This window comes from Daucus carota, chromosome 3 (genome assembly GCF_001625215.2).
Source record: "Daucus carota subsp. sativus chromosome 3, DH1 v3.0, whole genome shotgun sequence".
Classification (NCBI taxonomy): Eukaryota; Viridiplantae; Streptophyta; class Magnoliopsida; order Apiales; family Apiaceae; genus Daucus; species Daucus carota.
The window spans coordinates 3,483,946-3,497,954 of NC_030383.2; the positions used below are offsets into that span (position 1 = coordinate 3,483,946).

Below are 14,009 nucleotides of genomic sequence, written 5' to 3' on the forward strand. Positions count from 1 at the left end.
TTAAAATAAATCTGATTTATCCTTCCGATTAATCTCCGATTTCCGATTAATCCCTGAATCGGTAGCTCAACCGATTAGGTCCGATTCCCGATTTCTGTAACACTGCCTATAATACATTTCATTAAAACAAATTTACTAATTATTACTATATTTTATTATACTTTAAACATGCTTTTAATTTAAATTTAAAAATAAAATAGAATAATATGTAATAGTTGCACTTTATGCTATTAAATTAAAATTTAATATATGGTTGAATTTAAACTTCAAATATATCTTATATTTTAAAAACAAAATATTTTTACAAATAATAATTACAAATCCAATTTATCTAATCTAATTGGATAAATAAATAGATATAAAGCACTTTTACATTTCAATTTCTCATATTTTTCTAATAAATATATAAATATCTTTTTAAATTTGAGCATTTAGTATATCAAAAATAGTCAAGCACAGACCAAATGACCAATTGAGACCCCCAATTTTATTTTTTTGATCTTGCGAAAATGGCAGCAAGAAAACAAGGCTATTCAATGGCGTCCAATCTGCTCAAAACCCTAATCAGATCCCCAAATCTCCCTTCTTCATCCCCTTTGTCATCTCTCCACAAGCTCAGATTCGTCAGCGGCGTCGTCAATAGCGAGGTCGCCACTTCTCACACCGCCAAATGGATGCAGGTATACATACATGCTTTCTACCTATAATTTTCATCTTTTAGCTTCTAATTTGGTTGTATTGTTGTTAAAGTTTGAGTCTTTTTGTTTGAATTTGTGTGTTCTCGTCGATTTTGGAGGTTTTTGAGATTATTTGCATTGTAGATTTTAGGGTTGGGTGTGAAGTGAATTTGGGAGTTGTTTAATTTGGGGGTATTTGGGTTGTTGATGAGAATAGGAATGAAAGGAAAATGAGAATGAAATGTAATTTTCGGGTCGAGTGAGGAAAGGATTACTTGTTAATAGGAATGTGTTACGGTTCCAATTAAATGAATTATTGGACTAAATGGATTGGGGATTTCTGATTTCTGTTAAACCGGTCCATTAAGATTGAACCAAACACATCTTTACATGGGTACATCGTATATTGTTAGGTTGGTTTTCATGTACATGGGTACATGAAATGTCCTGATTTTTTTATATATTACTGATGAAATAAGAGGATCTAGTCCGCTGTATGGAATCCGGAATAAAAATCATCGTGTCCTTGTGTTGATCTTAGTGACAGAATACTTTATGTCAGCTCCATGAGCTAGAGGTTATAAAGTGAGCTGTTAATGTCAAAATCCTTAATGGCAATGAATTGTGAACGTTTTTTCATTTCATGTGAAACCAAGTTGCTTTAGTGAAACTCCCCATGATGGAGTTACTTGAAGAAATGCTGATACCATAGGTTAATATGTGAGAATCCAAAATATCTTAACATCATTTAATTTTAACACTGCATATGTTCACAAGCTTTTGAAAATCAGCATCAAGGCATTCATGTCAATGGGCCTTTATTTTTTTGGGTGTGAAGTAGGAGACAGGCGTGGGAAGAATGTTGCAAACATTGTCCTCACTTATTTGCACCTTTACAGCTGTTAGTGTCTCACTAATAGTGCCTCCTATATATTCTAGTAGTTGTTGTCGAGTATTTTGAAGAGTATCGTTCGCAGGGAAGGACTGGTATCAATACTAATTTCAAATCTCTTATCTCTTGCAATTCAGAAGTGTGGAGAAGAATTTGGTGGGTTTTATCTATCAACTAATTAATATAATAAATCAATAAATATAATAAATATGAGAGAAAACAACCCAAGAATTAGAGTTCTTCAATGGCTACCATGAATGCATAATTTGTGTCTCTTGTTTGCTAAAAACAATCCTTCGAATAATTATAAAATCCTCTCCCAAGGCAAATTATAATATCTACAATTATTCTCTAAATGCCACTCCCATGATCAATCAAAGCACAATTGTAAATTACTAAGCACCAAGGATCTCATGTCTCATAACTCGCATAATAATCTCCCAATTAATTAATTGGGTTATGTCTGTCATATCATGTACTAGAATTATAACTCCTCTCCCGATTCGTTATAACTCCTAGAGATTCAATCACAAGTTAGCTACTCTTGTAATTGTATAAAGAGCTCAATGACAGATTAACAAATCAAGGGAAAACACAATCCAACTAAGCAAACATAATAAGCCAAAGAATACTACCCAACTCTTGGATCAAAGGATTAGCTACTCATGATAAGATGAAACAAATATATATATATATATATATATATATATATATATATATATATATATATTTATACCACAAACCATGAGAGTAAGAATTTAAGTACGAAGAATACAACTTGACGAAAGTGCTTGACGTCCGGATGAATCCCTTCACTCCTTCCAATCTCTCTCACAAGTGTTTCTCTCCCTTTTCTCTCTAAAAAGGCTATTTCTAAATTATTCAATATGATACAAGTTAGTTGTCTCTAATCTCTATCAAAACCCTAATATATATAAGAGTTTTCTTAATTTACAAGAAAATAAAATAATATCCTAAAGCGAGTTGGATTCTGATGCTGAAATTCGTAGGCTGCTGTTCAGGCCTGATTCTGGGCTGATCCAGTTAGATTTTGATATCTGGACCACCTTAAACTTGTAGAAAATTCCAATATCTTCGCGTGGGCTGTTGAATCGCCCAATTCTGACATCCAGAACTCAAGTTACGGCCCAAACAAGATTTTCTTCGCTGGCTATTCATAAAGTTCGAATTTCCATCTAATTAAGCCCAAATAAGCTTGATTTAATCCAACTTTAGGAATATTTATTTTCCTGAAATTAAACACTTAAAATCAATTAGTAACATCCCGATTATTTACAAAATACTAAAATTATGGGAATAAAATCATATAAAAACATATATAAATATATGCTCTATCAGTAGTACATTGCTATCAGCAGTATGTTTGTTGCTGTCTTTTGATTCTTCAATGACAATTGTATTATAATTATACAATGCATAAGACCCTTCGAGAACCTTTGGGGAAGCATTCTACAAAGCCTTTATATGATTGTACCTTGAAATTTCGAGAACTTGCATATGGTTGAATGTAATTACCCCCTCAGTTTTTATCTTAAAATAAGTTAGTCATCCCTGAGCGTTTATCGTTTACTAAATGTTTACCAGGCTACTGACAAAAAATCACCAATGGAGCTAATCAATGAGGTTCCACCAATCAAGGTTGATGGAAGGATTGCTGCTTGTGAAGGGGGTTAGTTTGTCTCATAAAGCCTTGGGTTAAATTTTTCCTGCCGACAATCTTATCTATACAGACCCTAGTTCATAACTTAAAATCTATCTTAAGTTCATTTAGGCAAAAGAAGCTTTCGGTTCTATTGCTTTTGCGGCTTTCTAATCTGCTGCCAATGTGTTGCAGACACGAATCCTGCACTTGGGCATCCAATTGAGTTCATATGCCTTGATAAGGATGAGCCAGCTGTCTGCAAATATTGTGGTCTTCGCTATGTCCAAGATCATCATCACTAGGAGCTCGACACTTTTACATTATTGCTGCGTGGGGTGATTCATGATTGTCACTTGTGAAGAGTTAGTTCTGTACTCGCAAACTTGTTAAATGTACGGCCAGTTGTTACTGCCAGCAAAAATAAAATTTACACTCTTGTCACTGGTCTATATACTCATAGCTGATCTTCCCATTCTCTAATTGTATGTTGTGCAATTTGGATTTTTTTATCTTGCAAGGGAAGGATGTCATTCCTCCAGGTTTAGTTGGCCAAGGTTAACTGAATGGAATTGGTCTTTCTTTATTTTTTGAATAGGCATTTTATGTACCTCCGAGTACCATTCCTCTCCTAAGAACACCTTCCAGTCGGACTAATGTCAGAATCGTCTCGAGGTATTTGGTTGAATGTAGACTACCCGGGAGCCTTGCTGTTTCTCTTTACATTCACTAGCCTTGCGTTGCTATTTCTATCCCTAAAAATCCATTTGTTTTTGCTGCTGCTTTCTTTAAAGCATCATCTGTCAAGCCCTTAATATCCATCTTCTGGCGTCAATTCCTGAAAATATTTACTTGTGACAATCCTAACTTTCTTTCCTCTGCTTGTGTGTACACTTGTCGCCATAAGGCGCCCTCAGAAGCTTACTTTTTACATGTCAGGAAACTTAGATTTTGAAGAATCACTGCGGCATCTTTGATTCAATTGTTAAAAATGGACATTTTGTAAATTGTCAATCTCGACAAAAGCTAATCGAGAGAAATATGATGAAGACTTTTAAATCGTGACATAAAATGTAACACAAGTGTGCCCTCACCTGAGTCACCTCCCATCAACCAGTATATAGGAGCTCATCACCTCTCATTGTGGAACTAGATTGGGGCTACTGGGAACTATACTCACTTGAGGGAGAAAACAGGTGCTGATATTTGATGAGCTTGGTGGGAACTTTACACCTCTTATTGGAGCTATATAGGACCGGTGAGTACTATACTCATTAGAGCAACAAGAAAAATGCTAGGAATATTTTATGGAGCTAATGAGAACTATCACCTCCTATTGGCGGAGCTAGACATTAGCTAGTGGATGGTAGACCACTATACTCATTGTAGCGAGGAATATTTTTGTTTGGATATTTAATGTTATGTTAGCCTTACCTACATATTTTTTGGGTGTTGGCCCCAAATATTATTATTTAGCAAAAAAAATAAAAAATCTATTAACACATTATGAAAAACTGACCAAAAATATCATTTTAAAACGCAATTTCATGTCATGTTTATGATACTGGACAAAAATGTGATTTTAAGTTGTGATTTCAGCTAAAAACGCGACTTCGAGTTGTGTTCCTCACAAAATTAAAACACAACACGAAATTGTGTTTTAAAATAATATGTCAGATCATTTTTTTCAAAAAAACATTATAACTCATTTATGATTTATGATTTATATTAGTGGTGTTTTGCTACCTTTTCTCATATTTTTCTTTCTTCGGCCCCTAAAATTGAAGACCTCGTTTGTGCTTCCTAGTCTGCATATGTGCAGAGTACAACAACACACTCATCTCTATGTCTCTGTCATTTATGTACATAAATATATGCATGTTGATCATTTACTATGCCCAGTGCCACATTAGTCTTTTTCAAATTACTCCCTCCGTCCCGAAATAGTTGTCACATTTCTATTTTTATTGTTCAAATTGACTAAGTTTTGACCAAAGATTATAAGTCAATCACTCGTTATTTTAAAAAACTGAAAATTACATATTAAAGTAGATTAAAAGTTATTTCTGTGACATTTTTTTTATTTTGTCAATTGATAAAATATTAATAAATTTCAGTCAAACTTTAATCAATTCGACCGGCACAAAACCGACAATTATTTTGGGACGGAGGGAGTAGCACACAGGCCATTAATTAGGCTCTGGCAATGAGCTTGAAACCTTCCCCTGTTTAGTAGTTGTATTAGGACAAAAGCTCAGTCGGTAAGCTCGCAACTTGTAATGTTTAAAATTAGTTGATAATATTAAACGAGGCGTGCCCTGAATCACTTGTATAAACTAATTCGAGATATCTGAGATTTTGAGTTGCCAGGAATCTTAACAGACGGCTCAACCATCTCTCGGATAAGCCGATAAAAAAAAAAAAAAGAGAGATGTTAACTGTGGCATTATTTTATAGTTAATTTTTTCAATGATATCATCACATTTTTACTTTATAATTCTGTATATTTGATTTTTCCGGGATAATACATTTAACAGTAAAATGCAGGAGATGACTCTTATAAATCTAAACCATAATTAAAAGAGTGAGATAGAAATGATGGGTGTCCGAGGTGGACAGCGACGCTTAAGACTTGCTATCTTAAGATCACGAGTTCGATACCCCCGGTATTCCGGGAATAAGTAGGCTATTAATTTCTCATTCGTCACCTAAATGATGTAACGGTCGTTAGCTTTAACCTACTACTGCCTATAAAAACATAGTCATGACAGTCTATTCAGCCTCACACTCACATCTTAAAACCAAACCAAAAACACTTGTCTTATAATACAAATACAAAAAAAAAAAACTCAAGAGCAAAATGGCAAGCTTAGCCATGGTTTTAACGCTCGTTTTAATCGCAGCAACCGCAATGCCACCAGCATTCTCCGGTACGAGCACCGGAGAGCCAGCAGAAGTCGAAACCTGGTTCAAAAGGCTGGGAACAAAACAAGAAAAGGTGACAAAAATGCACTATTTTTTTCATGATTTAAACCGAGTCACTTCTGAAGTGGTGGCCAATGCTAATACCACGGCCACTTCACCAACATTATTCGGTATGGTTAAAGTGTGCGATAATCCTGTCACGGCTGGCCCTGAATTTAACTCGAAACAGGTGGGAAGCCTGCAGGGCACGTACAGCTATACTTCTGTTAGGGATATTGTCAATTTTATTTGCGATTTTACGTTGATTTTTACTGATGTGAGGTACAATGGGAGCACAATAAGCATTTTTGGCAGCAATCCGCCTAGTCTGCAGCACCGCGAGATGGCGGTGGTGGGGGGAACAGGGGTTTTCCGGATGGCACGAGGGGTTGCGGTGCTTTCAGCTTACTATTTTGATGTTGCTAAGGGTAATGCCACGGTTGAACTGAATATTGTAGTTCAACATTATTAGCATTTTTTGTGGTTTTTCTGGCCAAAGTTCAGTGATTAAATGTGTCGAAAAAGGCGCGTTTTTTGTGGTTTTTTAATTTAATTACGTTGGATTTGATTGTGAGAATGCAGTGTAAGTTCTGAAATGCATGCAGTGATGCTTTGTAGTACTGTGTTTATTTATATCCCATTATAAGTGTCCTGTTTTGACTTTAAATGGTCAAATTGACCAATTTTTAACCAAACATAAAAAATAAATTTGTTATTTTTTTAAAAAACTAAAAATTACATTTTATAGTATATTGTACTATGTACTTTATAATGACATAATTTTTTTCACTTTTAACAATTATATTATATGTGTAAATCTCAGTCAAAATTTGGTCAATTTGATCATTCAAAAGTCAAACTGGACACTTAAAATGAGATGGACACTTAAATTATTTCAATATGTTTTTTAAATCGAGTAAATCCGAGAATACATAACTGTTAAAATCAATCAACTTTATTAAAATAAATTCTGGTTTATAAAATAGCATTAGATTTTGAAGTATTACTTTTTAATGGGATTGTTAAAAAATGGGCAGTGCATGAACCCATTTTTCTTATCCGACTCCATTTATGTATCAGCTCAGTAAAAATCCATTTTCTTTATTCGACTCCATTTACATACTCTCTCCGTCCCATAATAAATGTTGTAATGTTTTTCAAAAAAATTTACACGTTTCCAAACTTATAAAAAACATATTTGTAGATATTATTTTTTTCGTGTTTTTTGTTTTCTATAAAAATAGGAAGTTCAAAATTTTAATACAAAATAAAAATACGATAAAATAATATTTCCAAGTATGTATTATATAAAATTGGAAATGCATGGAAAAACTTGAAAAAAATTAGAACGTTTATTATGGACCGAGGAAGTACCAACTAAGCAAAATACGGACTTGAATACTCTAACACATTAGCCCCGGCAAGCAAGATTTCTTGCTGTAGCTGCTGATAACAGTACTATTTAATATACTGTTAGTATTATCAGTCAATACTCAATAGAGAAGCATAATAACAACTAAAGAAGGTATAAATATACTGTTCGAAGCCAAGAACAATACCACTTCCAGCATAAACTCTATAGAAACATACTTGTCAATTCTTCTAATTTATTGATTGGTAGTTGGGACAAAATTTGAATTACCTAAACCCAAATAATTACGCGCATTCACTTGAATACTCAGCCGCTCAATGTTGTATGATACAAATGAATAACTCATCTGCTCAATCTCTATGATCAGGCACAAAACCAAGAAAAATAGATAAAAGTAACAATAACCTATGATGCACTTTTAACGGCCATATTCCTTCTCTGTTGATGTTCCGCAACTTTATAATCTATGACTTCACGGAAGAGATTTGGGTCAAGGACGCAGTTCTCACTCCCATAAACAGCAGCCTGAACACCAGCCATCAGCTTTGCTATCTCTCTCCCCGAAAAACCATCTGTTCTTGCTGCTGCTTCCCTCAAAATATCATCAGTCAAGTCCTTGATTTCGATCTTCTGTTGTTCTTTCTTGAAAAGATTTGAGAATAATCCCGGCTTTCTTGCCCCAGCTTGTGCAATGTACTTATCCAGATAAAGCTTGAGAAGCTTGAATCTTTCATCTTCACCAGGCAAAGGAAATTCTAGGACTTCATCTATACGATCTGCAACTGCTGAATCAAGATCACCAGGACGGTTTGTAGCCAAAGCAAGGACTATGTCTTTAGACTGGTCGCCTGTGCGGAAAAGGAGGGCATTGAGGGCACTCCTTTGAGCTTCACTCATATAGGTTTTGTTCCGCCTGAAAGCAACCAGAATCAAATTCGGAAATATCAATACTCCACCATAACATATGGGATACGGTAGGTGCAGATATCTTTACTTGATCAAAAATTCATCAAATGACAATAAAAATTAAATCGAAGAATCACATCTGTGGTATTGAAATTTATGTATAGAGCGAGTGTTAAATATGCTTATTTCCTATATATTATGCGAACAGTTCTCTTTCTAAACTGCAAGAAATTGACTAGTCCTAGAATAAATAAAGCTTCCACAACCGAAGAGCACCATAAACAACTCATGTTTCAACTTTGAAGACACCAACATTGATATATCACTTAATCAATACATTGTTATAGAATTATGTTGCGGCTCACTTACTCGCATAAAAATGCATCTGCTTCATCTATAAACAGTAACAACCCTCGGTTAGATTTCTTTGCCCAATCAAACAACTGGTGTATCTTGGTAACAGCTTGAGCACCAAGTGGAGCAACATCTCCACCTGTCATTAATGCATAATCAAGCCCCTGAAAATAAGCCGGAAACACATCACATACATAACAAATATAGATGGTCAATAAAAAGTATAGTCAATTAGATTTGCATCCTATACAGTGCAATTATAAAAACTAAAGGACCGGCAAGGTATGCATGGAGAGAAAAACATAAAGTCTCAAGTGCAAATTTTTTGTGAACCCCAGAGCAACTCAAAGAACAGTAAAGAATACAGAAATTTGAAGGCCGTGGATTTTGATGTCAATACAAAAAGCGACTTTTGAGGAGAATAGTAAAGTGAGCAACAGAAGCACACAAGTTTAAAGCTCATACCGATTTGCGAGCTAGTTCTCTTGCAGCCATTGTTTTTCCTGTTCCAGGAGGACCAAAGAAGAGCATGTTACGGTATGGTGCCTGATGGGCTTTTGTATTGGCTGTTGCCCTAGCCAATTGCTGAATTCTTTTTTGAAGAGATGGATGTAAAATGACATCCCCAAAGCCATTCCCATTTTTCGAAGTAGAGCCAGTATTTCCCCCACGTAAGAGAGTGCTAAAGCGACGTGAGGAGCCTGACCAAGGGAATTTCCCGATGGTGGACTCTCTAACCAGTGATGGCTGTCCTAATATTCGATCCACATAACTCCAAATAACCTTTGCCCCTTCTCTACAATTGCAAAAAGAGACTCCCATTAACCATTGTTCCACTGAGATCAGACATATGGCGAATAGGCTAATACGGATATTGACTTTAAAAACAAACATAATTATTGAAATATTGATTCAAAAACGAACACCCTGTGACATCTTTGAGTCTAACTCATTGTTTAATCAGAAATAAAGGCAATGCTGTGCCCTTAAATGTTTATAAACAAAGAAAAGAATAAAATTTCAGATAGAGCGTTAAAAACTTAAAAGCAATGTAATAGTATCACGAGTGCAATAACATTTTTGATGGAGAAGGGGCCACAAAAAAGACATCAAAAGCTAAAGTATAAACAGAATGGCAAATACAAGATTATTTAATGTAAATCAGTAAAATACCTTGTCGTGTAGATTCCTGCTGCAAGGGCTGTCACTCCCCCAACAGTTACAACTAACTTGTTTTGATCAGTCAATATTGCTCGTAAACCCCCTAGATGCAAAAGATAAGTCATTGTCAGACAACTTAAAAAGAACTATACTATAAAAAGAAAGGGAAAAAGTATTGGTGTTTGACTGCAACTAGTAACAGGAACTGATCAACCCAAATTATAGTAAAATAGACAATCTATAAGGCGAACAAGAAAATCTTGGACTAGATCACATACAAAAGCAAAACAAGAAACCTAGTATCTATGTATTTTGATAAGGAAATATTATCCCATTTGACATTGTTTCCCTAATCACAGAGAAGGATTCCAAAATTGTTTTGACAAAAGAAAAATAAAAAAATTACAGTTCAGATGCCTTTTTTTATAGTCAATTCTTTTATATGTAATCTTTGGTAACTGATAAATGCATTTGGGAATTGCAAAGTGTTTGTCAGGTGGACCTAGCACCAAAAAGAAAATGTATACCATTAATTTGGAACTCAGACTATGTAATCATATTGCTTACAGTGCACACACCAAATACCAGCAACTAAATATACAAATAGTATCTTTTTTCATAAGTCAAGACAGTTAAAGTTTCAAATTAGACTGAGTGTCGCTCTGATGTCTATTATAATATATGGAAATAGCAAAACAGAGTTCCCAAGTATGACTTAAAAACATTTACAGTATAGTTATTTCTTGATGTTACCAATAAGTTCAATCAAAATATTCCTCTACAAATATAGTGCAAGGAAGTACCTCCAATATGATCAAAAGTTGTATTAATAGCTGCAACCCACTTCTCTCTCTCTGCACTTGCACGTTCCACTAGCATTCTTCTGTTAACATCTTCAGCAAGCTTTGCTTCATGGGCTCGTCCTTCTGCTTCTGCCATGGACCTAACCCTAATTGTTTCTCTCTCTATCTCGGCCTTTTCCCTCTCTGTTTGCCGTCGCTGTGCCTGGATTTGTTCTTCTGTAGCTCGTCTAGCTTGTTCTTGCCTGATGGACGACTCTTCCTGCATTTTTACAAGCTCTTGGTTTCTTGTTCTGTGATGTTCATTTTCAGCCTGGACATGTGATTAGAAATTTAGTCATTAGTCTCCCTCCAATAACGAGGAATTTAAACAACAAATATAACATGCCTGCATCCTCTTCCTTGCCAATTCATCCTCATAGCGAGCCATCTGGGACTTAATCTGAGCCTGCTGCTGAGCTAACTTTTTTTGTTCATCATATATTACCTTTTGCCTCTCCTGTAAAATAGCATAACTAATATTACATTGAAATACAGTAAAGTGGCTATCTATGAATTGTGGAACTGGAAATATGTATTTTTAGGAAACATAGGTAACAAGTCATCTACCTACAAATAATTCTAGATTGGACACTCATTTTTGAGCCAAATAGCTCCGGCCCTTCCAGTGGTCTTATAGCGTGAGGAGAAGTCGTGTCGGGGATGGACATCTGCAACGTCCTCCCACGCCTTTCTTTTTTTCTTTTTTGCCATGGGTTTAATTACTTAATTCATTCATAACAAAACTGGAACAAAATCACATTAATGTAGAAGATTGATTGTGGTGACGGCTTTAGGAAAGGTTTTTGCTAATGTGTTTATTTCACAAGTTAATAACTGTCTTTAGCCTCTGGCTCATTAATATCGATGTTCGGATAAGAAAGTCCCAGCCTTGTCACAATCTTTATAAACTCGATAAAGTCTGTTTCTAATCTCCGTAACTGTAGAATATTGTGCCCTCTGGTTCCTGTTGTGTAAATAGCTACTAAGATGGTAACGTCTAGCTAACTGAATATTATAATAGCCATTAAGTTTATAATGGACCTGAATCACAATTAACCAAAAACAACTCACATCTTTTGGCAATAATAACTATAAAATTAATGATAGAACTTGTGCAGATAGGTTAATATTAACAAAAGACGATACAATAAATTGAAACTAAATCAAAGATATATAACGATTTGACGTGTAAGACAAACAAACGAGAAATGCAGTCAGTTAATCAAATAATCATCTTTATGTAATATATTCTCAAACAAAATGACAACAATAAGTCAATAATGTAGTGGCATACAAATTAGAGCTTACAGTTTCAGCCTGAGCTTGCAGTGCCTTATATTCTGCTTGCTTAGCAATCAATTCTTTCTGCCGTGTTTCTTCTTGCTTTTTCATCGACTCAAAAACCTAAATAACACCACATAACAATTAGTTGTGCAGCCTGTATAACATCCAAAGAAGAAAACATCATAACGCGATTAAACAGCTCGACTATCAACATGTCACCATTACCTCAGTCCAAAAGAAACAATATATGAGCATAACTATACTGTGGGGTACCATATTGACCATCCTTCTACCGAAATACTACCAAGTAATAAACCTATACAAACAAGGGTTCTGAAAATTACTAGCCTGGTCTAGACGGTTAAGTCGCCTTCTATCAATTATTAGGCGATCAACCGAAAGATACAGGACATATCACTAATTATTCCAAACTATACTTACTTCAACATAATTACTTAGTTTATTAATTCATTTATTAACTACTATACTTATCAGTTTTTTTTAAACCAAGCTAACACTAGGAAGGATTTAGTCAAAAATCAAAACTTTCTAGGGACTAAAAGTAACAAGAGGAGCCAATGCAAACAAATAATCCATTACCAAAAGCTAAAAGTTGATCTTTTACGGGGCAATTGTCAATTACAGACACAACACGAGGCTCGACCTAAAGTCACTACAATGCTATGCATAGTGTCATCATCTTTTACAGCCAATTGACAGGCAAAGCTAATTTCAATACATACATAGATATCTACACATATACAAAGCAAAAATATCAAAATCCATCCACCAACTAAAATTTACAAGACCTGTTTAGCATGAGAGGATTTATTAATCTCTTTCAAAGCCTTAGCACCTCTCTCCAACGCTTCGGGATCAAACCCAGCAGACGTAGTCCTCGGCTGATCATTCCGAACACGATTAGCCTTCTCCTCACTTTCCACCCCCTTCCCCTTATCCCCTGCTCCACCAGAAGCTCCAGGAGCCTGAGAATTCGACACCGGAGAACCCGAAAGAGGAGCAAAATTAAATGGAAGCCCATCAGCATAAACACACTCAACCCCGCCAATTGCAGAAGCTATGGCGGAGAAAAGCCCTGCTGTTGCCACACCTTTCACCATTCTTGTCAAGATTCAAGAACCCTCAGATGGGTAATTTCAAATTGGGGGCAAGATTAAATTTTTATAAAAACTGTGTGTTTATTTGTAGATTTTTTGAAATGGGTCAGTGTTAAACAGGGGCTGTTGAGATGTCAAATGTTGGCTTCTTGTTCCATGGGAGCTGGGAAAAAAAGAGTTCAGGGTTTTTGTAGGGTTTGGGGATTAGTTGAATCCTTTTTATTTTGTTTATCAGTACAAGAAGAGTTCACAATTTTCGATATGCTAAAATAGTGAATAGTCAGGTAATTGGATGTTTTTTCAATTAATAATTTTATAATAGAAATAAAAATATTAAATTATTATTTCAAAAATTAAATTTATCTATTTCAAAAAAAAAATAATTAAAGTTATCATCACTAAATACAGAGTCAAATTTTTTCAAATTACTTGAAAATTTAAATCGAATCGCATGATGACTTCAATAAATATATCGTATTTTGTTAGCTTGAAAATATTATTTATATATTTTGGAAAATATGATTATGTTTTCTGAACTTTACAACTAGATATAACTAGATTTAATTAAATATTATATAGAGTTTGGGGATTAGTTAGATACTTTTTACTTCAATTAAATATTTTATGTGGTTCTCTCACCCGTCCTTTAATCATACTGCTTCGTGCATCTAGTCAAAATTTCGACATTCAAAATAAAGGTATACTCTTCCCAATTCTTAACTTACATATTTATTTGACTTTTTATTTTCTTAATATATAAAATATTGTAAATTTTTAAA

General features: G+C 34.7%; 2 protein-coding genes across 3 annotated transcripts; one reads left to right on the forward strand and one right to left on the reverse strand.

Moving 5' to 3' along the window:
• The first annotated feature begins 448 nt into the window (after window positions 1–448).
• LOC108211030 (NADH dehydrogenase [ubiquinone] iron-sulfur protein 6, mitochondrial) lies at window positions 449–6,843 on the forward strand. Of its 2 annotated transcripts, XM_017382508.2 has the most exons (3): window positions 449–680; window positions 3,175–3,259; window positions 3,425–3,815. In XM_017382508.2, exons 1-3 carry the CDS (start codon window positions 510–512, stop codon window positions 3,532–3,534), a joined length of 366 nt encoding a protein of 121 aa, XP_017237997.1. In that variant the 5' UTR covers window positions 449–509; the 3' UTR covers window positions 3,535–3,815. The 2 variants fall into 2 exon arrangements, with proteins under 2 accessions (XP_017237997.1, XP_063946793.1); XM_064090723.1 differs by lacking the exon at window positions 3,175–3,259 and having other exon boundaries at window positions 540–680; window positions 3,425–6,843.
• Window positions 6,844–7,692: 849 nt separating this feature from the next.
• On the reverse strand, window positions 7,693–13,384 carry LOC108210909 (uncharacterized). Its single transcript, XM_017382366.2, has 8 exons — window positions 12,922–13,384; window positions 12,137–12,232; window positions 11,175–11,285; window positions 10,790–11,099; window positions 9,999–10,089; window positions 9,291–9,621; window positions 8,841–8,989; window positions 7,693–8,478 (listed from the first exon to the last, which is right to left on the reverse strand). The coding sequence occupies exons 1-8, from the start codon at window positions 13,231–13,233 to the stop codon at window positions 7,971–7,973; spliced, it is 1,908 nt and encodes a 635-aa protein (XP_017237855.1). The 5' UTR covers window positions 13,234–13,384; the 3' UTR covers window positions 7,693–7,970.
• Between the last annotated feature and the right edge of the window lie 625 nt (window positions 13,385–14,009).